Source organism: Neomonachus schauinslandi, chromosome 16 (genome assembly GCF_002201575.2).
Source record: "Neomonachus schauinslandi chromosome 16, ASM220157v2, whole genome shotgun sequence".
Classification (NCBI taxonomy): domain Eukaryota; kingdom Metazoa; phylum Chordata; class Mammalia; order Carnivora; family Phocidae; genus Neomonachus; species Neomonachus schauinslandi.
The window spans coordinates 9,841,514-9,867,329 of NC_058418.1; the positions used below are offsets into that span (position 1 = coordinate 9,841,514).

Genomic DNA, 25,816 nt, shown 5'->3' on the forward strand with positions numbered 1-25,816 from the left:
GCAGGTCCCAGCTCCATCATTTGCGGGCTGTGTGACCCCTGAGCCGGGAACGAACTTCTCTGGGCCTCAGGTTCCAGGTTCCAGGTTCCAGGTAACTTACTTTGTGAGGCTCTTGTGGGGATTAGTGAATAATCCCTGTAAAAGGCTTAGAACAGAGTAGCACGTGGTAAACACTGTGTGTATGGGGGGTGGGGGTGGGGGTGGCAATTGGAGCCAGGCAGATCTGAGTTCAAATTCTGATCTTGCCATTTCCTTTCCATATAACCTGGGGCAAGCAATGTTTCTGAGCACCTATTTTTCAAGTCTATAAAACCTGAATGATCACGCTCCCCACATAGCGTAGTGCTGAGGATTAAATGGGATCAAGGCTGAAAGGAGACAGTGTTGACTAAGGTGACCATTTCTTTCGGCCGGTCCTGTGTCAAGCACTTTTGCACAACACCAGTGAGGGCTGGGGGTTCTGAGTTCTTACCCAGGGTGGGCCCTATGCCACGTCTTGTAAATTAACTCTGTGAATGTACACCAACCGAATAGGGTAGGTGCCATGATTATCTCCATTCCACAGGTGAAGGAGATGAGGCACAGAGAGCCAAGTGACTTGTCCAAGATCACACAGCCAAGGATTAGCAGAGCCCCTGAATCCATACAGCCACCCCCTGAGGTAGGCATTATTACTAGCCCCATCTAAAGATGAGGAAGCTGAGGCTCAGAGGAAGATCTGTTGCCCAAGACCACCACCAAGAAGGCACTCAACAAAACCCCCATCCTATCACTGAAGGCCTCAGTTTGCCATGTCAGGAAAATGGGTAGATGAGTTGGGGGATTTTTCTCTTCACCTCCTGGCCACAGTTTTTATTTTTTTTTATTATTTTTTTAAGATTTTATTTTTAAGTAATCTCTACACCCAATGTGGAGCTCAGACTTATAGCCCTGAGATCAAAAGTCACACGCTCTACTGACTGAGACTCTATTGAGCTGGGTGCCCTTTTTGGCCATAGTTTTTAAAAAGCTCACCACTTTTTTTTGTTTTAAAGATTTTATTTATTATTTGAGAGAGAGAGAGAGAGCACATGAGAGGGGGGAGGGTCAGAGGGAGAAGCAGACTCCCCGCTGAGCAGGGAGCCCGACGCGGGACCCGATCCTGGGACTCCAGGATCATGACCTGAGCCGAAGGCAGTCACTTAACTAACTGAGCCACCCAGGCGCCCTCACCACTTTCTTTTTAATATAAAAAGTTAAGCACTGTTGGGGCACCTGGGTGGCTCAGTCAGTCGTTAAGCGTTTGCCTTCGGCTCAGGTCATGATCCCAGGGTCCTGGGATAGAGCCCTGTATCGGGCTCCCCGCTCGGCGGTGAGCCTGCTTCTCCCTCTCCCACTCCCCCTGCTTGTGTTCCCTCTCTCGCTGTGTCTCTCTCTGTCAAATAAATAAATGAAATCTTAAAAAAAAAAAAAAGAAGTTAAGCACTGTCAGAAATGATATTCACAGAGAACAAGAGACTATAGACTGAAAAGTAGGTCTTTGTCTCGCCTTGATCCCGAGACGCCCTTCCCAGAAGCAAACATGATTACTGGTTTCTAATATCCATCCAGAAATATTTCATGGATATGAATTGTGTGTGTATGTATGAGCGTGAGTGCCCATTTCAGAAAAACACAAATAAAAAGAGCCTTACCTGTGGAGGTAGGCTGAATGATGGCCTTGACGTTGGGTGCAGTCATGTGACTTGCTTTGGCCAATGGCAGAGCGACGGTCCTGCTGGGTCTGAGCTTGGACCTCCAGAGGCTGAGAGTGTTTCCTTTTGTGATTGACGCAGGCATGAGAAAGGCTTCCCTTGTGTGGCTGCCCCTCTTCGGCCCACACCCCACAATGTTCAAAGAGAAACTGAGGCATGATACACATTTTAAGAGTTTATTTGAGCAAAAATCAATTTGAATCAGGCAGCATCTAACCTAGCAGATGGAAAGGAGCTCCGAGGAGCAGTTTGAAATGAAAGACCTTTTAGGCAGAAGGGAGCAAGAACAAGGAATTTAACTATGCCAAAGAGTGGGTTGATTATTGCAAGGTTACTTTTTCCTTTAGGGACTGGCAGGGGTCTATCAGGCAGATGACCTCACTCGTGCTGATCAGGTGATCCCTGACTGAGTGGTTTAAGATTCCATTTCTGGGAAAGCTGAAACTGTCTTAAGTCCTAGTTTGGTGACATGGGGCTTAGCATATGTGACTCCGTTTGGGGCCCCAGTGTCTTGTTTTTAACAGTATGGGGCAGAGCTTCCCAGCTGAGCCCAGTCCCTATCAGCCAACTCTCAGCCAACCCCACAACTGTTTTAAAGCTACTGCATATTGGGGTAGTGTGTTTCATGGCATTTTTGTGGCAAAAGATATATATTTTTTCCCACAGCATACCTTGGTGCTATGGTCTGAAGGTATGTGTTCCCTTCAAATTCATATGTTGAAATCCTAACCCCTAAAGGTGATGGTATTAGTGTGTGGGTCCTTTAGGAGGTGATTAGGTCATAAGGGTGGAGCCCTCATGAATGGGATTAGTGCTCTTAGAAAAGAGACTCTGGGCACCTGGGTGGCTCAGTCTGTTAAGCGTTCAACTTTTGGTTTCAGCTCAGGTCATGATCTCAGGGTCCTGAGATTGAGCCCTGCATCAGGCTCCCCGCTCATTGGGGGGGGGGGGGGGGCCTCTTCTTTTGGTTTTCCCCCTCCCCCCCCCCCCCCCCCCAAAAAAAAAAAAAAAAATCTTAAAAAAAAAAAAAAAAGGAGGCTCCACAGAGCTCCCTGATCCCTCCTCCCATGTGAGGGTACAAGAAGTCTGTGTTCTGGAAGAGAACCTTCACTTGACCAGGCTGGCACCCTGATCTTGGACTTCCAGCCTCCAGAACTATGAGCAAAAACCTTCTGTTGTTTATAAGCCATCCAGTCTGTATTATAGTAGTCCGAATAGACTACGACACTTGGCGATTGTTCTAAAGCAGTACCTATAGATTAGCTTTATTCCTAAAAAAATTTTTTTATTTGTTTGTTTATTTATTTAGAGTGTGAACAGGGGGAGGGGCAGAGAGAAAGGGAGAGAGAATCTCAGGAGACTTAGCGCTGAGTGCAGAGCCCTACGTGGGGCTCCATCCCACGACCCTGAGATCATGACCTGAGCCGAAATCAAGAGTTGGTCGCTCACTGGGGAGGGTATGTGTTGTAATGAGCACTGGGTATTACATAGGACTGATGAATCACAGACCTGTACCCCTGAAACCAATAATACATTATATGTTAATTGAATTTAAACTTAAAAAAAAAGTTGGACGCTTAACCAACTGAGCCACCCAGGTGCCCTAGCTTTATTCTTTTTAATAGCTGCATATTATTTCATTAGGTGATGTCTCATCTTTTATCCATGAATAGAAATATATATAATTTTTAGGAATCTCTATACCCAACATGGGGCTTGAAATCATGATCCCAAGATCAAGAATTGCATGCTCTACTGACTGAGCCAGCCAGGTGCCCCAATAAAAAGATTTTGTTAAAGCCATTCATAAGACAAAGAAGAAATCATAACAGAAATCAGAAAATATTTAGAAATGACCAAAAATCAAACTATGTAACAAAACCTGCTAAAGAACAATTTATTGCTGCATGTGACAGCATGAACTAATCTCAACAGACAGAATGTTGAGCAAAAGAAATCCAAGAAAAGAGAAGATATCCTGTACGATTGTATTTATATGAAGTTCAATAACAGGCAATGCTCAACTATGGTGTTAAAAGCCAGGATAGTGGTTCCACTGGAGAAGAGAGGGGAATGAGAGAGCTTTTTGGAGTGCTTGGTCTTGGTGGTGGTTACTCAGTTGTACAACTTCTACGTAGAAGTTCATTGATCTTAAGATTAGCGCACTTTGTGGCATACAAGTTATACCTCATTAAAGAGGTAAATTTAAGAGACTAATTTTTTTTTAGAGAGAAAGAAAGAGTGCAGAGTGGACTGGGGAGGGGCAGAGGGAGAGGGAGAGAGTCTTAAGCAGGCTCCACACCCAGCGCAGAGCCCAATGTGGGGCTCGATCTCACAACCCTGAGATCATGAGCTGAGCCAAAACCAAGAATCTGATGCTTAACCGACTGAGCCACCTAGGTGCCCCCAAGAGACTAAAATGTTAAGAAATGTGGGCGCCTGGGTGGCTCAGTTGGTTAAGCGACTGCCTTCGGCTCAGGTCATGATCCTGGAGTCCCGGGATCAAGTCCCACATCGGGCTCCCTGCTCAGCAAGGAGTCTGCTTCTCCCTCCGACCCTCCTTTCTCTCATGCTGTCTCTCATTCTTTCTCTCTCAAATAAATAAAATCTTAAAAAAAATAAATAAATAAAATAAAAAAAAATAAAATGTTAAGAAATGTGACCATCCACACATTCCAAATATAACATTTTCAAAATAAAGCATAAATTTGAAATAATTGAATGCAAAAACTAACATTGAAACCAAAAACTAACATTAAGAGATTAAGATGCAGCTAAAGCAACACCTAGAGGAAAATGTATAGCTATGTTGAGAAAGATCGATTTGGAGGGCCTGGAGTGGGGCTGGAGGGGAGTCATGAAAGACCATCTTATTTGCCTGTCTTCCCACCACCACCGCCACCACTGGGGGCCTGACATCCAGTTAATTACAGGGCTGCAATGGGCTTGCTCTCGGGGAAAAAGAAGGAGTGGACAGGTCCTTAACTCTCTGGCTCTCTGGTTCTCCAGTTCTGGGGCTGGCTTTGATTTATAAGTTGTCTTCCCTGAACCAGTTGGTACCATGGGTTGCCAGGATTGGGAGAGGAATTTTGGGGTTGGGGGAGGAGAGCATTCTGGGGTGATGGGCCATGGGGGTGGAGCGCTGCCTCCCAGAGTCTCTCCTGGAGGGGGCAGCCTCATCCCTAGGGGAGGGTCAGGGACAGGGGAGGCGGTGGATAAAAGGGAGGGTTTGGGAGCAGGGTTGCTCTATAACACACCAGGGCTTGGGGGTGAAAGGAAAAGAGTACAGACTCTGAAATTCTAGAATACTGGTTGTCGCCTTGGGCAACTCCTTGCTTTTGGAGCCTCAGCATCCATCTTCTGTAAAATGGGGCTTCAGCATGAAGAGGTGGGATCGGGGAGGGATAAGGAATACAAACTCAGGGACTAACTATGTGGTTCCATCTGATTCTGTTATTTCCCAGCTGGGTGACTTTGGGCAAGTGACTTGATCTCTCTGGGCTTCACTTTTCTGATGTGTAAAATTTGCAGTACCCACCTCATAGGACTGCTGGGGAACTAAACTGTTAAATACACATAAAGTGCTTGGGCCCTGAAGCCAGACGGCTGAGGAGATGAAGGGGGCGTGGGAAAGTAGGTACAAATTATCAGGGCCTGAAGACCCACCTGGAAAGGGACTCTGGGATGACAGTATGACTTTGCTGAGAGGCCCGTAAATTGTCTTCACCAAAGCCTGAACCCACTCTTGGCAGCCCTGTGCCAGTTTGATTCCCAGCTCATCCCTCCCCCACTGTGTGACCTTAGGCAAGTCATTTTACCTTTCTGAGCTTTATTGTTGGCAGTGTTCAATGAGTTAATATATGTAAAGCACTTAGCATCGTACTTGACATATGGGAGTGCTCCATAATACTTAACAATTAGGGTGGGGACTGTGGAGTGGCCCCTCAACATCCATGCTAACCTCTTTCTGGCATGTCCAATTGTCCAAAGGGAGCATGGTTCTGGGGGCGAGAGATGTTCCTGGTGGCCTAGCCCAGAGCGTGCCACCTTTCAATGATTTTGGAAGCACCTAATATCTGGTAGTAAGGCCCTTTCTGCATAAGCTGGGTAGAGTGGTTTCCAATTGACTGACAAGGCTACTATTATTTCCTTAGTCAACAAATACTCATTTATCCTGAGGGCACTGGGGAGCCATGGCAGGTTCTAGCAGGAGTGGTCAGAAGGTAGGGAGCAGGTAGGAGGGGACAGACTGAGACAGACCAGGGAGGAGGCTAGGGCAGAAGGGAATGTGGAGGAGCTCTTGAGCTAGGGTAGGAGGAGGGATGGACAGGTCTTGGAGAGTGATGGCTTTGGAGGGTTGGGGGTTGGGATGAAGATACACCATGGGGGTCTTGGCTCCCCCCCAGGCCAACTGTTTCTATGAGACTCAAAGATAAAGGAGTAGAGCTCATGATGCAAGGTCCTGCTGGAGTGTTTGGGCCCCTCAGCCCAAGTCACATGACTGGAATATTCTGCAAAGGATTCTGGGAAACTGAGTTTCTCACCTTTTTGGCTTCTGTAAAGGAGGCTGTCATAGGGTGGGAAACCCCCAAACACAGAAAGTGCTTCCTATGCTCTATGGCCAAAAGGAATGTCAAATGTCCCCATGAGTGGTTACAAGGGCTCCAGGGGAGTGGGCTGGGCTGGATCCTGTCTCTCCCCTGCTCACAGCCCTCAGGGGCTCCTATCCATTTTCAGTGGGATGGAAACTCCTTCATGGTCCCTAGGGTCCTACAGGTCAGCTCCTATCCCTCATCTTCTTCCTCCCACTCTCCACTCTGCCCCATTGCTCCAGCCTTCCAGCTTCTTCCCTGTCTCTCAGATTTGCCAAGCCACTCCCACCTCAGGGCTTTGCACCTGCTATTTCCCTTCCAGATCCTCACATGGCTGGCTCTCACCTCTCCCTCAGGTCTCCACTCAGATTTCACTTCCCCTGAGAAGCCTGACCTGCCCTCCCCTGCTGTGCCACCACTCTGACCCCTTACCCTCTTGGATTTTCTGTCAAAGCCCTGTCGACCCCACCATGACAGCATATATTTACGTGTCTGTGCTCACTACCATGTCACCTCCATGAGACCAATGGTTTTGTTTTTTGCTGTGTCCCCCATAAGTGCTTAATAAAGAATTGTTGGGGTGCCTGGGTGGCTCAATCAGTTAAGCCTCTGCCCTTGGCTCAGGTCATGATTCCCTGGTCCTGGGATGGAGCCCTGAGTCGGGTTCCCTGCCCAGTGAGGAGCCTCCTTCTCCCTCTTCTCCCCCTGCCCCTCCCCCTGCTTGTGCTCTCTCGCTCTCTCACAAATAAATAAAATCTTTTTTAAAAAAACAAAGAAATGTTGGGGCGCCTGGGTGGCTCAGTTGGTTAAGCGACTGCCTTTGGCTCAGGTCATGATCTCAGGGTCCTGGGATCGAGCCCCGCATCGGGCTCCCTGCTCGGCGGGAAGCTTGCTTCTCTTTTTCCCACTCCCCCTGCTTGTGTTCCCTCTCTCGCTGTCTCTCTCTCTCTGTCAAATAAATAAATTTAAAAAAAAATCTTAAAAAAAAAAACAACAAAGAATTGTTGAAATGATACATGCCTCTCTCTATTCCAGTCCCATTCCTTTTAGTTCTCTGAGCCTCAGTTTCCCTGGCCACAAAGGAGAACTTTGCCACTCTGACCTTGGTGGGAAGGGACAGTGGGTGGAGAGATCAGGGGCTGGGCCCCAAGGAGAAATTTTTTTTTTTTTAAAGAGTTTATTTATTTATTTGAGACAGAGAGAATGAGAGACAGAGAGCATGAGAGGGAGGGGGGTCAGAGGGAGAAGCAGACTCCCTGCCGAGCAGGGAGCCCGATGCGGGACTCGATCCCGGGACTCCAGGATCATGACCTGAGCCGAAGGCAGTCGCTTAACCAACTGAGCCACCCAGGCGCCCAAGGAGAAATTTTCTAAGCACCTCTTCCCCACCAGGAATCCGGGGAAAGGCAGGGAGGGTCCCCTTTCCCTAGATCAGACCCCTCCTGCCTGGGAAGAAATGGGGAAATGGGGGAGACCCGGGAGGAGGGAGGAACCCCGGAGGGAAAAGGCCGGTCTCCTCTTGGTTGTAATCCTGGGCGCTCCCCGGGCTCCTCCTGCTCCCTGGCCTCGCCCGGCTTGCCCTGCAATCTCGGCGCCTCCCAGGCAGAGGAAACGGCTTCGTCTAGCCGTCGCCGCATGCACGGAGTGCCCTCCTCAGCCCTTGAGGTCCCGGTCCCCGTGGAGAGCTCCTGCTGCTCCGGGATCTGGAGGTGCGCGAGTCGGGCGGGCGCTCTGCCCTGATCCGAGCGGCCGCCCAGCCCCCTTCCCCTGCGGGCGGCCTCCCGGCACGCCGGCTGCCCTTGTAAGGAGGCGAAGCCGGAGACACCCGACACGCCTGGTTATAATTAACCCGGACACGTGGCCACCCCGCCCCCCAACACCTGTCCCTGCCTCCGCCCCCCCCCACCAGCCCCAGCACCTCGGGTCTAGGTCTTCGAAAAGGCGACAGCGAAGCGCCCTCTAAAAATAAGCTCCCTTCCAGGATGAGTCCCTCCCCGTCCCCTCCGCCGGGGAAATCTCCCAGCGTCTGCCCGGGGCGGACTGGAGTGGGGAGGGCGACGGCCGCCTCCAGCGCCGGCCTTGGGTTTGAATCTTCTCGGCTCCGGCGACCCTCCGTTTCCCTCCCACTCACTCCCAAGCAGGAAAGTGCATCCAAGCGCGGGCTTCTGGGGTCAGGCTGTTCTGCGTTCAGTCCTGGGCTTTGGCCAAGCGCTCCCCATAGTTGGGTGACGAGGGGCGAGTCTCTGGGATTCCAGAGACTTGGCCCTCTTGGGACTATTGCCAAGGTTTCCCCAGGGGCGGGGCTCAGGACCCGATGTTTATCCAGGTCAAGGCTGCTGGGGGCTGAGGAGAGGCCTGGCCACCCGAGGGGCTGGTGGCCGAGTGGCGTGGCTTCTACGTGCCTGGGACGTCCCCTGCCAGGGTCTCGTGTCCTGGGCAGGGCGCCAGCTGTCCCTGCCAGCCCGACTCAGCACTCGGTGGGGGAATCAGCTGGACGGGGGAGGGAGGCTGGGCTCAGCCCCTGGGGCAGCCCATACAAGGCCATGGGGTTGGGCGCGAGGCATGCCTGGGTTCAGGGTGGGCACGGTGCCCAGGCAGCGAGGTGAGAGGCTCAGCTGCCCTCCAGCTCCCTTCCCTGGGGGCAGCCCCTCCCAGCCAGTAACACAGCCCGGCCCCCCTATATAAGGCCGGGGCTGCGGGCCCTTCCTTTGGGTCAGTGTCGCCTCCAGGATAGAGACAGCCCCTTTCTGCACAGCCCAGCCAGGTACTGCTGGGGTGGGGGTCAGGGTGGGGTCCAGACTGGGGGCCCCCATGGCGCCAGCAGCGCATCCGGTCTCGGGAGTCTGCCCCATATCCTCCTGCACGCAGGGGGGTCAGTGTGTGGGAAGGTTGGCCCCGCGTCTGGGAGTCCCCGCCACCTGTGAGACCCCCCTCCCGCCACCTCGCACAGGGTCTGTGCAACAGCCTCATGGGGAGGGATCTTGGAGACAAAAGGAGCCTTGGCAGCTGCCAAGGGGCTACAGGCTGGGTCCGTGTTCATGATGGTTTGTCCCCAGCCCTGGGCGCCCGGAGCCGTGGGCGGTGTCTGTCTGTCCTCTGTGGGGTCATTGCATTTGCAATTCTGTGGGTCCCCGGTTGTGTCCCACACAACGGTGTGACCTTGTGTCTGACTTTCTGTGGCACCTGCTTGGGTGCCTGTGTCCTGGGTGCGTCCCTGGGCTTGAAGGCATGTGTGCGACTCTATCCACGGTGTGATCTGGGGGGTTATTGGTGATGTGTGTGTGTGTGTGTGGCTCTGGGGCTCTTTCTGTTTGTGCCTCTGGGGCTCCCCCACCTTGCCTCAGTCCCCTCTGCTAAAAGTGTCCCTTGCAGGGTGGGGGTGGGGCACCCTGAAGGGGGGTTTCTGGGCTGGAAGCCCTTGAACCCCCGAGGCCTGGATGCGTGTCCTCCTGGCCACCCTGGCCCACCTGTCTCCAGCCTGCTGACTTGCTGCAAATGGAGCCCCAGGAATGTGGGGGGGTGTGGGGGGGCAGCAGCTGGGGAGGGGAGGAGGAGTCGGCCAGACTCTATAAATAATCCCCAACCCTGGATAGTAGCTCCAACGATCTTTCATGAATCCCATCGCCCCTGGCCTGATGCTTCAGCCTTCAGCTCACCCTGGTCCCAATTTCCTTCCCACCATTCTACCTGCTTCCTGTTCCTGGAGCTGCCAGTGAGCTCCCGCTCCGACCACCACCACCACTGAAGCATCCCTCTTCCTTCCTGGGTCTTATGAGTAAAAGTTATAATAGCCTCCAGATAGCAGACCCCGACTCCGCGTGAGGACGTGTGCCCAGCCGGCCACGCGCCTCAGCCAGAAGAATCCTCTTGGCAAACTCCTGGGCCAGGCTCAGTTTCCAGGTGACAGAGGCTCAGAGAGGCTGAGCACCTGGCTTGGGGTCACAGAGCAGGGGAATGGCACAGGCGGGATTGGAACTCAGCTCTGATGACTGGCTGGGCTTTTCTTCTCAACTGAGCCCTGCCAGAGAGTTGTCAGCAAACAGAGAGGACAGCCACCCAGGCTTCCCTTCTGCCCTGCTCCTCATCCCTTGACTGAGCACCCAAGAACCTTCGTGGAGAGAATGTCCCTTCTCTGCTCAGATACTCGTTCTCAGCAATACCCTCCAACTTCTCCCCTGCTCCTCACACAGCCCTTTAAAATAATAGCAACAATAATTACAATAATAGCTAAGCAAAATAACGCTTATTGTGTGCCAGGACTATTCCAAGTGCCTAACGTACAGGAACTCCTTTAAGCTCCCTGAGATGAGGGCTATTATGACCCTCATTGTACACATGAGTAATCTGAGGCACAGAGAGGTTAAGCCAGGTGCCCAAGGTCACACAGCTATTGTACAGACGGAGCTGGAATTTAAACCCAGGCTGATTCCAGAACCTACACTCTTTTTTTTTTTTTTTAAGATTTTTAGTTATCATAGAGAGGGAACACAAGCAGGGGGAGTGGGAGAGGGAGAAGCAGGCTTCCCGCTGAGCAGGGAATCATGACCTGAGCCGAAGGCAGACGCTTAATGAATGAGCCACCCAGGCGCCCAGAACCTACACTCTTATCCATGCCAATATTACTGCCCTGTCCCAAAGGCTCCCCCCTTCATCTTCCAGCTGGAGAAACAGTCCCTAGCAAGGTTACTAGTCTGGGGTCACCTGTCAGGGTGTGGCAGAGCTGGGATCTTAACCAGAGTCCTGATGGCCTCCTGTCAAGACACAGGGGCTCAGAGACGGGACCCTTCTTGTTCCAAGTCACACAGCACATGAGTCAGGCCTGTCTGACCCCAAAGCCTTGCTCTGTTCCCTTGCTGGCCTCTGCTGGCTGTGAGATAACCTGCCCCACCCCCACTCCCTGCCCAGCAGGCCCCGCACACCGCCACCATGCCATTCGGTAACACCCACAACAAGTTCAAGCTGAACTACAAGCCTGAGGAGGAGTACCCTGACCTCAGCAAGCACAACAACCACATGGCCAAGGTGCTGACCCTTGAGCTCTACAAGAAGCTTCGGGACAAGGAGACTCCATCTGGCTTCACCCTGGACGATGTCATCCAGACAGGTGTGGACAACCCAGGTAAGCCTCCTTGGTGGAGCATGGACAGGGTCTCGGGGCCGGGGGGGGGCTCTGGAAGCTGCCTGCCACACCTCGATCCCACCTCTCCGGGCCTCAGTTTTCCCATCTGGAAGATGGGGGCCATACCCAAGGGACTGTTGTGAGAAAAAAATGAGGCTACATGTGTGAAGGGCTTGGGACAGGACCCGGCGCGTGGCAAACCACTCACAAATGCACACAAGTAAAATGTGGGGAAATCGTTCAATCGCCCCGGGGCCTCAGGTTCCACATCTGAAAAATGGGCACCCATGTGGTGAAAACAAAGGAGTCAGCACACACACAGCGCTTGGAGCAGCCTCTGGGACAAAGTGTGCACTCGGGGTCTGGCGGGGGATGTTCTTTCTCCAAGGACACCAGAGCCCCGAGAGCGGATCCTAGCCTCCAACTCATTGTGTGATTGAGGAGGGGCCCCCCTCACTCTGGGCCTCTGGTTCCCCATCTGGGAATACGAAGGTCTTTCAAGTCTCTTATTATCTGTGGGAGCCGATAGTCTAATACGTTTCTGAAAACTTTTTGGTGAAGGAAGAGTCTGTGATTTGGGGATTCTGAAGTGGTAATATTTTTAGTACCTTGTAGCTGGCCTCCCGAGATTCCTTCTCCTTTGCCCTGCCCCCAGCGCCTTTCCCTCAGCCCAGATGCCATCTCGATCTCTCCCAGCCTTCCCTCTCCATCCCCACCAACCCCCAGCCTCTGCAGTTCTGACCCAGAGGTCTTGAATGACCCCCTGCCCACGCACACACATACACACACACACGTGTGTGCATGCGCACATACAATCTACACTGGACCCAGGAGCCCGGGCCTTCCCTGCTGGGGACAAGCACCTCTGACCTCACCCCGAACCCCCAGGTCACCCCTTCATCATGACCGTGGGCTGTGTGGCTGGTGATGAGGAGTCCTACCAGGTGTTCAAGGATCTCTTTGACCCCATCATCCAGGACCGGCACGGGGGTTACAAACCCACCGACAAGCACAAGACCGACCTCAACCATGAGAACCTCAAGGTCAGCTGCCCCCAGGCCAGGGGAGGGACAGGGGAGAGAGGGAGGGCGGAGGTGGGAAGGAGCATTCAGAGAGACACAGAGACAGAGGGAAAGAGGCACAGAGAGGCACAGAAGACAGGGAGACCGAGGACAGAGCGGGGAGTCAGATGGGAGGAGGGACAGGGAGGGAGATGAAACAGGAAGCGGGGACAAAGATGGGGAAAGAGATATATGGACGAAAAAAAAGAGAGACAGATGAGTGGCTGGGAGAAAGATGGAGGGAGAGACAGAGAAGGAAGAGGCAGGGCCAGGGTGGTGGTGGGAAGAAGCCAGTGGACAAAGAGGAACCAAAGGAAGTGGCAGAGAGTCAGAACTGGAAGCATGCCCAGCCCTGACCCCCCACTCCTGCCCTCCAGGGTGGAGACGACCTGGACCCCAACTATGTGCTCAGCAGCCGCGTCCGCACAGGCCGCAGCATCAAGGGCTACACACTGCCCCCCCACTGTTCCCGGGGTGAGCGCCGGGCAGTGGAGAAACTCTCCGTGGAAGGTGAGAATGCCCACCTTTGAGGCCACCCAGCTCTGGCTCAGCTCCTTCATGGAAAGAGCTTGGTAAATAAAGCAAGGGTGCTTGGTGCCCGGTGGGAGTCAGGGGGCGCTGTCAAGGCACCCTGAGCAGATCCTTGCAGACCCTCAACTGTACCAGGGTCCTGACCTCCATCCATCCATCCATCCATCCATCCATCCATCCATCCATCCAGTCAGCCAGCCAGCCAGCCAGCCAGCCAGCCAGGCAGCCAGCCAGCCAGGCAGCAAACATTGACTATTGTTATGGTCCTGAGTAGGGAGCTGGGGCTCCCATGATGAATAAGATGGACAAGGTCACTGCTCTCACAGAGCTGTCAGCCTGGTGGGGAGATAAGAGGAAACACAGAAACCAACAAAAGAATGATTAATTCCAACATGCCATGTAGCCAAGAAATAAGGGTGCATCATGGCATGACTGGGGGCAACTCTCTTAGAAAGGAGGGGTTGAGACCCAGTTGACAAGAAGGAGCCTGAAGAATTCCAGGCAGGTGGAGTGGCAAGTGCAAAGGCCCTGAGGTGGGAAAGTGTGTTGGAGGAACAGCAAGGAGACCAGTGTGGCTGGAGCTGAGTGGACCAGGGGAGGAGATGTGGTCAGAGGAATATGGGTGGCCAGGTTGTGCAGAGCCCTGTGGGCCATCTGGAGGGCTCTGGCTTTGACTCTGAGGGAGATGGAAGCCTTGGGAAGATGGTGAGCAGAGTAAGTCCACAGGACTTACATGGAGTTCTCTGGCCATTGAGTGGGAGTGAACAGACTGTGGGCAGAAGTAGGAACAGAGGGACCGTAAGGGGGCAACCACAGTGGTCCGGGCTCCGGGGTGAAGGATAGGCAGGGGGATGTAGAGAAAAAGCGGGTATGTTTGGGAGGTAGACTCATCAAGGCTCCCAAGCATGTTATTCTAGTAAATGTTTAACAACCAGCTCTCAAAAAAAAAAGCCCCAATTTGCAGCAACTGCCAGTTTCCATGGTGTAAATTCTCCTACCATGACTATTTTTAAGCTATGAACATGATGTCATAGAGAGATGGGAAAAGATGCACAGTAACACATCGTTACATAGTATTCCCATCATCAGATAGAGATGAAAAAGCTGCAAGAACATAGATAATAAAGATGTAGTAAAATAATTAGGAAGTGATCATTTTGAATATTTACTACCTGTAGGGTTTTTTTTTTACTTCATTTTTTTTTTTTTAATTTTTTTTAGTGAGAGAGTGAGGAAGGGCAGAGGGAGAGAGAGAATCTTAAGCAGGGTCCACACCCAGTGCAGAGCCTGACGTGGGGCCCAGTCTCACAACCCTGAGATCATAACCTGAGCTGAAACTAAGAGTCAGATGCTTAACTGACAGAGCCACCCAGGTGCCCCTTATTACCTGTGTTTTAAATATAATTTATTTAATTGGAAGTTTACATAAATTATTATTATCATTTTTTGACTAGGCTCCACACCCAACATGGGGCTTAAACTCATGACCCTGACATCAAGAGTCACATGTTCTACTGACTGAGGCAGCCAGGGGCCCCTAGATAAATTATTTTTTTTAAAGGTTTTATTTATTTATTTATTTATTTATTTATTTATTTATTTATTTATTCATTCATTCATTCATTCATTCATCTGAGACACAGAGATACAGAGAAAGAGAAAGAGAGAGAGAGAGCATGAACAGGGAGAGAGGCAGAGGGAGAAGGAGAAGCAGGCTCCCCGCTGAGCCAGGAGCCCGATGTGGGGCTCCATCCCAGGACCCCGGAATCATGACCTGAGCTGAAGGCAGACACTTAACCATCTGAGCCACCGAGGCGCCCCAAGGTTTTATTTATTTATTTGAGACAGAGAATGAGATAAAGAGAGAGCATGAGAGGGGGAGGGTCAGAGGGAGAAGCAGACTCCCTGCTGAGCAGGGAGTCCGATGTGGGACTCAATCCCAGGACTCCAGGATTATGACCTGAGTCAAAGGCAGTCGCTTAACCAACTGAGCCACCCAGGAGCCCTAGATAAATTATTTTTAACAATATAATACAGTATAATACAGTGCCTTCGGCTCAGGTCGTGATCCCAGGGTCCTGGGATCGAGCCCCACATCGGGCTCCCTGCTCGGCGGGAAGCCTGCTTCTCCCTCTCCCACTCCCCCTGCTTGTGTTCCCTCTCTCGCAGTGTCTCTCTCCGTCAAATAAATAAATAAAATCTTAAAAAAACAAACAACCATATAATACAGTATACATATAACATTATATAGTATACTATATTAAAATGTATAACATGCATAGACATACATACATACATATTATAGATATTATGCACATATACAAATATATACATAATATACATTTATTCTATGAATATATACAAATCCTATATATGCTATTTTATAATAATTTTTACTGATGGCTCCCCAAATTCCTAACATGTTGGCTGTCTGTCTTGTTGGCCCGCCGGAGGGGCTCCAGCACACTGTGGCTCACAGGGGGCTGGGGCGTGAAGGTCCCGGAACGGGAGAGTCCGTGCCTCCTCGCTGCGCACATGGCCTGGCTGTTCAGGCAGGGGAGCAGCCTGCTTTGGGGAGAGGGCGCGAATTTGGGTTTCGCCCTAGTGTTCAGGCACCATTAGCACACCCACAGGACCAAGCCCCAGGCTCTTTAGGGGCGGCAGTTTGGGGGTCCCCAGGCCTCCGCGCCCAGGGTGCGGTGGGGCAGGCTGCTGACTGCTCCCTTGTGTGGCCCCTCAGCCCTCAACAGCCTGACTGGCGAGTTCAAGGGGAAGTACTACCCTCTGAAGAGCATGACGGAACAGGAACAGCAGCAGCTCATCGACGATCACTTCCTGTTCGACAAGCCCGTGTCCCCACTGCTGCTGGCCTCAGGCATGGCCCGCGACTGGCCCGACGCCCGGGGCATCTGGTGAGGTCCCCTCCCCCAGCCCCTGCCAGTCTCCCTTCCCCCCGCTTTCCACTACCTTCCCCATCCCTCTACCAAAGCCAACACCATAAAAACGATGTTTCCGGGTGCCCCTGAAAAATGACCTTGCCTTCCGCCCCCCGTGTGACCTTGGGCACATTGTTTAACGTTTCTCTGCCCTGGTTTCCCCATCTGTAAAATGGAGAGCACAGTAATTGAGAACGGTGCCTGGGATATAGTAAGTGCCCGACATCTTGGCTATTAGTTTTATCTTTTATCGTTGCCAGTTAGGTTTCTATGAACCTTTGAATCCCCGATCGTGATAGTCAAGGATTTTCAAAGGTTTTGGAAATAGGTTTCAGACGATTTGGAGAGCGTGAGTTCTAAGATATACAGATGGGATGAATCTAAGGTTCCAAGATTTTGAGTGTTTTTAGGTTCTCGGATGCCACTAATTCCAGGTTCTGTGATTCCGTGGTCTCAGACATTTCCAGATCGGAAATGTTTTGTGGTTCTAAGACTCTGTTTCTGAGACGTCACAAGGTGAAGGCAAGGTTGGTCCTGAGACCAGATGTAGGACTTCCAAGATTTATCAATTCTGATTCCCAGCTACTGTTCTTCAAAGATTCTGAGAGTCTAAGGGTCTGTCATTTAATGCTGTTCAAAGACTGAAGACCCTAAAAACCCTTGATCTTAAGATTGGCGATTTCTCAGATCCTGTGACGTTAGGGTCTACGGGGGTAAAGCTTCTGCGATTTTGAGGAGCTCGTGCCATCACCTCGAACTCCTCAGGCCCGCTGCCCCCTAGCGGTGGGTGTGTTGTCGAGAGGCCGGGAAAGGGGTTGCCACGCGGAGCTGATGATGCCTTGGCCTCTTCCTGCGCCCCACTCTAGGCACAATGACAACAAGAGCTTCCTGGTGTGGGTGAACGAGGAGGACCACCTCCGAGTAATCTCCATGGAGAAGGGGGGCAACATGAAGGAGGTTTTCCGCCGCTTCTGCGTGGGGCTGCAGAAGGTGGGTAGCCTGCCCCCCGCGGCGGACCTGGGACTCCCCGTGCACGCCGCACCCGCTTTCCAAGGCCCCGCCCCGCGGGGAACCCGGCTCCACCCTATGCCCAAGCCCCGCCCCTAAGAGTCCGCCTCCCAAGCGTCCTCCAGCCCAGCCCCCGCAGCGTCAGGCTGGTGCTCCTGGTGCTCCTGGGTGCTCCGGCCCCTCCCTTCAGAAGCTCAGCCCTCGCGCGGTTTTCCAACCCCGCCGTCTCGGAATCCCCCCCCCCCCCCCCACGTCCTCACACCGTCTTCCTCCCAACCCCGTCCCGGTTGCGGGTGCATTTAGGGGCGCCCGCTGGCGCTGACCCCAGGTCCTGTCCCCTTACCTCAGATTGAGGAGCTCTTCAAGAAAGCCGGCCACCCCTTCATGTGGAACGAGCACCTGGGCTACGTGCTCACCTGCCCGTCCAACCTGGGCACCGGGCTGCGTGGAGGCGTGCATGTCAAGCTGGCGCACCTGAGCAAGCACCCCAAGTTCGAGGAGATCCTCACCCGCCTGCGCCTGCAGAAGCGGGGCACAGGTGCAGCCCCGCATCCGCGCACCGCGGCGTCGGGGGCGGGCCCTTTGCGGAAGGGGAGGTGGAGCATCCACGCGAGCTCTGGGGTGGACAAGGGCTACCCCTCTGTGAGCCTCAGTTTCTTCCTCTGCAAATGGGCGTCAGCACGCTTTATCTCACAGGAATCGATAGGATGTCATGGCTATCTGATATACATTGTGTATGTCCCCTGCCCCCTAGGGACCTCGGCTTCCCATCTGTAAAGGAGAGGATGGTCAGGGTTCAACCCCAGGCAGCCTGGCTCCGGGGCTCACTCTTCCTCACTATGCTATATTTTCATGTTGGATGGTTGAGGGGTGAGGTATCTAAATTAGCCGGAGACGTGAGCCCGTGCGTGAATAGACATTTAGGAGACTCTGAATGCACGTAACCTGTTACGCAGTAGGCACCCAGTTCGTGCGGCCGTCTCCGTTGGCACGGGGGCAGCATCCTGGGCCCCGCTCCTGAACCTCTGCTCCCTCCTTATGCTCCTGCTCCTTCAGGTGGTGTGGACACCGCTGCTGTGGGCTCAGTGTTCGACGTATCCAACGCCGATCGGCTGGGCTCGTCCGAAGTAGAGCAGGTGCAGCTGGTGGTGGACGGTGTGAAGCTCATGGTGGAGATGGAGAAGAAGCTGGAAAAGGGCCAGTCCATCGACGACATGATCCCCGCCCAGAAATAGGCGTCCAGCCCGCTCGCCGCCGACTGCTGGAGCCCCAGCTAAAGGGAGGACTCGGCCCGTCGAGCTCCACCTGTAACGGGTTCGGCCACCTGGGGGCTCTATCCACCCATCTCGGAATTCGATTTCCAACCAGAGTTCCAACAAATGCGCTTCAGCCTCTGAGTTCTGGCCAATGAAGAACCTCCTCACACCTTCCTCTCCTTTTCCCAGAGCCCTGCCCACCACCAGGAGCTCTGGCTAATGGAGAGCGCTCCAACACGTCCGGAGCTCCTGCTTTTTCTACACCCAAAGCAACAAATAAAAGCAACGGCGGCCCTAACTTTTGTGCGATAGTTACTGAGCAAGAGGACGAGGGACGTTTGCAATGGCCGCTGTGCGATCTCGGAGGGGCTTGCCCTCGCTAGTCATGTTTTAGCTCATCTCTAAAATGAGGCAAAGTTAGTGAACAGTCTAATCCAAAACTGATAAGGTTCTATGAGGAATCTGAGACCCAGAGATGTGTGGCCCCTTCCCAACCTCAGCTCCCAATCACTCATACTCAGATCTCAAACACAGGGTCCACACGGGGGAGAAACGTAAGTCAAACAAAATGTCTGAGACTTGAATTTGGCCCGCGGGCCTCCAGTTTGAGACCTACCGTGCATCTCATCACATATACCTCATTATATTTGTCACTGGCCTCCTTCTGTGTGATCTCCCTTCATCCCTCTATAGCTATTACCACTCCCTTAAACTTCCCTTTCTTTGTTCAAGAACTTGCCATAGCTCCCCACATCTCCTAGAATGCGCTCCTATTATTTCCAATTCAAGATCAAACTGAAATGCGCACCATTCGCTGAAGGCTCATCTTTCTGGTTCCTTCCCCATTATTCCTCTATACACTCTTGCTCCTTACACCCTGCTACTCCCACCTTAACGTCTTTGCCCATGCTGTTTCCTCCTCCAGACTGGGGCTTGGCTCATAGCATCCCCATGAAGTCTTGAGGGACCCGCCTTTTGGAGAACTTGGTCCCAGGATGGAGGTGGTGAGGGGCGGTGGGGTGGGTAATCGAAGTCCGGAAGCATCTGAACACGTACTGGGTGTTGGCCACATCAATCACCTCTACTCGACCCAATACGCCCAGGCCTCCAGCACGGGCAGCGTCGTGGCCTCAGAAAGAGACAAAGGTTTCAGAAGGAAATGTGAAGCGGAGTGAGTGGAAGACAGAGCCCCAGGGACCTGGAGGAGGCACTTTTTCAAACCTGAGGGCCGTTAGAGATCAAGAAATGTGCTCTGTTTTACAGAGGGGAAACTGAGGCCAGGGCATGTCCCCAAGCGTTCCCAGAGAGATTACTGAAACAGGAAGGCTAGAAGAGAAAGACAAGACCTGTCAGGTGTCAGGATGTCCTTTACAACACTGTCCCCAAATGAAGATTGCATCACTAACCCCAGCTTCACCCTCCTACCCCACCCCCGAGGCCACACAGACCACAAGCACTCCAGTGGGACTGTCTGAGCCAAATCTGCCCGTCAGCGACCATGCCTGTCCTGCCCATCTTGCCTCATAAGCCTTAAATGCACCCCTTCTCTCCCCACCTTCTGTCCCACTCCGACCTCCTCCCTACTCTCCTGACCTGTCTCCTTCCCTCCCTTCGCAGCATAAACCTGTCCCTTCCTCCCCCTTGCTCACAACCTCGCCATGGCTCCCTAGTGTCCTTGGTAGAAAGCCCGGGCCCCTCTCCACTACCTTCAGGGCCCTGCCAACACCTCCAGCCTCATCTCTCCCAGCGACTCCACTCACTGTAATTTTTTTTGCCATTTGCTGTACTCTCGTTCTCCTGCTTCCCAGGCATCGTACCAGCTGTTCCGTCTGCCTAGAACGCCATGTCTAGCTAGCTGTTCATCATCCTCCCAGTGGCAGTTGGGCTGTTCCTCCTCTGGGAAGCCCTCCCTGGCTGGGACGGGCACCCTCTTGGCCTTTCCCGGCCTCTGCCCTGCCACCCTCCCCAGCCCTGCCCACTCTGGATCATCACCGGTGCACCTAAATCCAGCTTTCTCCACTGGACTGAGCCCCCCGAAGGCCGGGGTGGGGCTGCCTTGGTCACCACTATGTCCCCAGCACAGAGCTGGGCACACAGGAAGCCCTTAGGGATTGAGATTTCCAGCGTTGGTTAGTGCCCGCCACCTGACTCAATACAAACACCTTTCAGCAGATCCCTATTCTGGCCTCACTCATAAGACAGTAATGCGGTTCTGTCCCAGACCCTGAATTTTTCAACAGTGACCACTCAGTTTCTACCACCCTTTATTTCTCATTTGACTTTGCTATTAGCCCCAAGATGAACACAAGACAAGGGCTGACCCTACCTTGCCCCAACTGGGCACCTGAGGCACAGTAGACTAAGCCTCTTCCCTACATACAACCCTCCATGGCTCCCTAGTGCCCTTGGATGAAAGCCCAGCTCGCTCGCTTTGGCCCTTTGGCCTACGAGGCCCTGTGTGAACAACGCCCCCGCCCTCTACTGCTTAGCTCTATTGAGCTTCTTTTCCCTTCCTCTGGCTAAGGACACCTTGACTTTCCTCTGAGCAACCCACCTAAATCCAGCTCCAGGGGCGCCTGGGTGGCTCAGTTGTTAAGCGCCTGCCTTCGGCTCCGGTCATGATCCCAGGGCCCTGGGATCGAGCCCCTCATCAGGGTCCCTGCTCCGTGGGAAGTCTACTTCTCCCTCTCCCACTCCCCCTGCTTGTGTTCCCTCTCTCACTGTCTCTCTGTCAAATAAATAAATAAAATCTTAAAAAAAAAAAAAAATCCAGCTCCAGGCAGGGGCCTGGCCGATCCAGAGCAACAGGGCCTGGGTCAGGAATGGTCACATGACTTCTCTGGGCCAATAAGAGTCCGTCTTGGGACTTTTGCCAGAAGTTGGCAGTGAGGAACTTTCTGCTGCAGAAACTAGGCAAAGGGAGGAGAGGTTGGAACTGCTGGGGTCATCTCTGCCATCAGGGAGTGCCTGATGAAACTACAGGCTGAAACTGTTAAACTCACACTGAAAAAAGCCAAGATGAGATGGCCGGCTGCCTGGATTCAGCCGTACCTGAAGTCAGGCACCCCCACACTATTAAGGAACATAAGCAAACGAGTAACCTTTTTGCCTAAGTGTAGCTGGATTATGAGTCCTAATACAACATTTCTCTTGTTAATTCTCCACCACCCCCAACACAGCAGCCACACCGAAATTACCCACAGTTCTCTGAAGGTCTATCATGCACTCCCACCCCCGGGCTTCTGCCCAGGGCATACCCCAAACCCGGTCAACTCCTATTCATCCTTCAAAGCCCATTTCCCCGACTCCCTCCTGCTCTCTTCTGGGCTCCACAAAGCAATGGTTTCTCTAGTGTTTTGTGTCAGAACCCATGTCCGCCACAGACAGGGGCTCCTTGTGTCTCCGTGTCCAGCACTGGGCCTGGCACGGAGTAGGCACAGGTCAATGACTGTTTATTGAATAAATGTACTACTGGAGTAAGAAGTGGCTTAGAGTCCGGTATAACATGTGGGTGGGCACGTGAGTGGATGAATGGGGGACCGATATAGGAACCGGGGGCCTCGTGGATGAGGCCAAGTTCTGTCCTGCCCTCCTCCACCATCATCCTTGACCCTCACACCCCCACTACACCCATTCTGCAGCTGAGAAAACCGAGGCTCAGAAAGGAGGAACCACTGGCCCAAAGTCACACACCACCTCCTCCTCGTCTCACTCGCAGGTGAGGGCAGGGAAGGAAAAGCCCGGGGTCAGCGTGAGGGAGGGGGACTCTCCTAAGTTTATTGGGCGACAGGCTGCAGGTGAGGGGGCTGACAGGAGGGGGTGGGTGTAATAACTTAAAAACCGGAGGTGACAGTGGCAGCTCCTTGAGAGATCTCTGCAGAGGGGAGGGTGTGGGGGTATTTACAAGGATTTGTACAAAGTGCCCCGCGCCAGCCTGGGGCAGGAAGGGGGTGGGGTTCGAGCATGAGGGGAGGGGAAGGAATCTGCCTCTCTGACTCCCACTCCCAGCCCCCCCTGCCATTCTCCAGTCTTTAGGCTCAGCAACCCTTCCTGCCCCTGCCCAAGGCCTAATTCTTGAGCTCTTGGGGGTGGGGGTGGGGCGGGGATGGAAGAGTTTCCTCAGTTTCCCTTTCTGCCCTTGCCGTGCCCCCCGAGTCTCCTTGGGTGCCCCCTGGCAGGGTGAGGGAGGACAGGACCGGCTGGAGGCTCCAGGAAGGGGCCAGCTCCCCCTGCTCGGCCCCCTCACTCTTCTCTCATGCCCAACGGCCCCGGAGAACAGCGCGGGGGACAGTCTCTGTCCCCACGTCAGACTCGCGGGAACCGAGGTGATGACAGAGGGAGACGCCCCTCCCTGACCCCTCTCCCTGCTGCGGAGGTGAAGGGGACGAGGGAGAGGAAGAGGAGGGGACCCGGGCCGTGGCGGCTCAGAGCTCGAGGTCGTTGGAGATGCGGGTGACGAGGGTGCGGAAGGCCAGGGCGGTGCCCGCCACGCGGCGGAAGAGAACTCCCCGCAGGCCCGGCCGGGGCAGCTGGCAGACCTCCACTTCGAAGTGGGACAGGGGCTCGGGCCCGCCCGCACCCCCGTGCAGGCAGGCCAGCAGGAACGGCTGTGGCTGGCGGCAGCGGCAGCGGGCGGCCGCGGTGGCCTGGCGGAGAGCTGCCATCAGGGCCTCGGGCGGGCGCGAGCTGGTCAGCTTCACACTCCAGGGGAATCGGAGTAGCCGGGGGGCGGTTTCCGTTTGATCCCAAGGTAGATGGCAACTGGGGCGGGAAGATGTTAGCGGTCAAAGACGGGAGAGGCGGGGAAGGCGACCCACTGTTCCCACCTGGGGACAGACTCCTAGACGTCCCTCACAACCCGCCACCCTCTCTCACCCCAGGGACAGCGACAGAGGTCCAGCTGTACAGATCGCTGGCCAGCTGGAGGCTCCATTTCCCAGCCTCCGCGGCAGCCAGGCGCCGCCTTGTCTCTCAATTCCTGGATGTGAGTGGAAGTGATGCCTGCAACCTCCTTCCATCACCTCCTCCCAAGGGGTATCTGGAAATTTCTGGGGGCTTTTTGATTAGCGCAATGTCTTGGGATGCGGGTGCCGCTGACATTTATTAGGTTCAGGGCGGATACACGTTCTGCAACATGCGAGAGGCCCCGCACAACAAAGAAATGTCCCGCCTAAAGTACCAAGGGCGCTCCTCTTGAGAACCATCGCACACTTAAAGTCTTCCCGGTTTCCTCGCGGCTGACCCCGCCTCTCAGCGCCAAGCTGAGCACGTGGCCCGGTTCTGGCCAATGAGAGCAAGCCACCCCCCTGCCTGCCGCGATTGGTTCAAAGGGGAAACGCATGACCAGGTCCCACCAATCAGAGTACTGCACCCTTCTGGCCACAGGCAGTGGCTTAGGGATGGGCATGTGGCTCAGTTCCAGCCAATGAGAGTCGGTCCTGGGATCTTTGGGACTGGTGGGGAGGTTCTTAATTTGCACCGAGTGGGGTGTGGGGGGTGTCTTTACATCGGGGGATTGTGTCAAACTGAAGCAGGGCCGGCGAGGTACAGGGCTGCCTGCTTTTGTAACTGTTTCTGGAACCCCGCCACGCCCATTAGTTTTTGCACTGATTGCGGGACAACGGCAGAGCCGAACAGGCATGACGGAGATTACCTGGGCCTCAAAGCCTAAACTATGGACCATCCGCTGCAACAGCGGCTGTGCCTCGGTGGATGAGAGGGGGAGGGAGGTGTGGTGGCAAGAGCAGGAGTTGGTCACACATGGAAGAGGCTGGAGGTAAGGACGGTCGAGGGACAGTGTGCACGGATCGGGGTGGAAATGAGAGGAAGTCGTGGGGGGCGGGGCATAAGAGGCCCGGGCAGAGGAAGGAGGGCCCGAGGGAGAGTTCAGGAAGCTGGCCTGGAGGCGGCGGCTCAGGTCCCATCTAAAGGTATGGGGATGGCGGATCGGGGAGGTGCAGACAGAAGTGGGGTCTGAGGCACACTAAGCGGGAGGGGCTGGTGTGGCGGCCAGGGGGGGTAGGCCCAGGCACTCACCTTGTGACCTCAGGTCCCCCGATTCTCTCAGGTTCGTCTGTGACCCTAGGGGAAGGGAGGGGGACAGAGTGTCTAATCTGCACGTATGGCGCCCCCTCCCCCAACCCACTGCCTCCAGAACTCTGGGCAGCCCCTGCCTCAGCCCTGGTCCCGGTCCCTCCCCGCCGGCTGGAGCTGGGCTGGGGAGGGCTGGGAGTCAGGATCTGAACTCCCTCTCCATGCCCAGAAGGGGAGCCCCTTCTGAAATGGTTAGTGCAGGTCAGAGGAAAGATACTGAAGAATTCGGAAGACGAAAGAGAAAGGGATTGGGCAGAGATACACACCTACATATAGAAGGACATGGACACACACACGCACCCCTCCTTCACGCTTTGCTCAAACGGCACCTCCTTAGTGAGGCCTGCTCCATTTAAAACTGTACCTCTCTTCCCTGCTCTACTTTTCTTCTCAGTACTTATTTACTGTCTGGATCTCCGAGGAGAATGTCGGCTCTGCCTGGGCTGGGATTTTATACATTCTGTTCACTCTACTCCAGGGTCTAAGATAGGGCCAGGCGCTCAGTGAATAAACATAAATCATTTTCCAAGGCAGCATTCTAAGCTCAGTCCATATATCACCTCATTTAGTCCACACGACAACCCTAGGAGGAAGGCACTGTTATTTCTATCCCCACCTTACAGAAGAGGAAAGCAAGGCCCAGAGAGGTTGAGTGACTTACTCAAGGTCACTCAGCAGAGCTGGGGTCTGAGCCTTAAGAGTCTGGCTCCAGAGGCCAGACTACTGTTTATTAAATGAGTAAAATGAACAGCCAGACCCCACAACCAGTCCTCCTCCCGCACGCACACAGTCCGCCTCCCCCACCCCTGTACACACAGGTCTGACATGCAGACAGGGAAGCAGAGCCAGGGACAGCGGAGGGTGGACGGGACTTACTGATCTTGGATCCCTGGGGCAGAGAGGCGCCCGAAACGCAGCGGTTAGAGTTCTGCCGTTTAGAGGGATCGAGGGTAACCCTGTAGTGTGAGGAGGGAGGTGAAGGGTGACGGAGGAGGAGGAGAAGAGAGAGGAGGAGGAGGAGGAGGAGGAGGAAATGATGTTGGGGTACAGGAGGCAGAGCAGAGCAGAAGACAGGTTAGGCCCCATTGCCCCCCACCCCACTCCCACCCCCCACATCCCATGGGGCTCACCTTCGGGTCAGTTTGGAGGTCAGCTTGGTGAAGAGGTTGGTGGTGGGGCGGGGCCGCCCAGTGGGCAGGGGTGTGGCCTCGTGGGCCAGCGTGGGAGAGGCGGGGGGTCCATTCTGCACACCCCCGCCTCCCCCGCCCCCTGCCCTCCGGTCCCGGACCTGGCCACCGTGGAAGGTGCTGCGGATGGTGGAACCGCGTGCCAGACGGCTCCGCTCCCCCGATGGGGGAGCCAGGCTGTGACTAGAGGGAGAGGCGGGGGGCACCCGTGGGGTACCCGAGCTGTGGGCAGAAAGGAACAAGTCTGAGTGGGGCCTGATTCTTCACTGTCCTGTCTTGAGATCAGAAACATTACAAAAC

At 54.1% G+C, this 25,816-nt stretch overlaps 2 protein-coding genes across 3 annotated transcripts in view; one reads left to right on the top strand and one right to left on the bottom strand.

Moving 5' to 3' along the window:
* The first annotated feature begins 9,040 nt into the window (after positions 1–9,040).
* On the top strand, positions 9,041–18,528 carry CKM (creatine kinase, M-type). Its single transcript, XM_021681334.1, has 8 exons — positions 9,041–9,089; positions 11,234–11,444; positions 12,333–12,487; positions 12,883–13,015; positions 15,777–15,948; positions 16,839–16,962; positions 17,329–17,518; positions 18,037–18,528. The coding sequence occupies exons 2-8, from the start codon at positions 11,252–11,254 to the stop codon at positions 18,213–18,215; spliced, it is 1,146 nt and encodes a 381-aa protein (XP_021537009.1). The 5' UTR covers positions 9,041–9,089; positions 11,234–11,251; the 3' UTR covers positions 18,216–18,528.
* Positions 18,529–21,582: 3,054 nt separating this feature from the next.
* The window catches only part of MARK4 (microtubule affinity regulating kinase 4), a 29,758-nt gene continuing 25,524 nt past the window's right edge, over positions 21,583–25,816 (bottom strand). Inside the window, exons 15-18 of one of the 2 annotated variants that reach the window (XM_021681333.2) lie at positions 25,460–25,738; positions 25,206–25,285; positions 24,273–24,317; positions 22,853–22,997 (exon numbers count right to left, since the gene is read on the bottom strand). In XM_021681333.2, the coding sequence (XP_021537008.1) occupies positions 22,933–22,997; positions 24,273–24,317; positions 25,206–25,285; positions 25,460–25,738 (469 nt within the window). In that variant the 3' untranslated portion in view covers positions 22,853–22,932. Of the gene's footprint in view, positions 22,998–24,272; positions 24,318–25,205; positions 25,286–25,459; positions 25,739–25,816 lie in introns of both variants that reach the window. The other variant, XM_021681332.1, reaches the window with a different exon arrangement.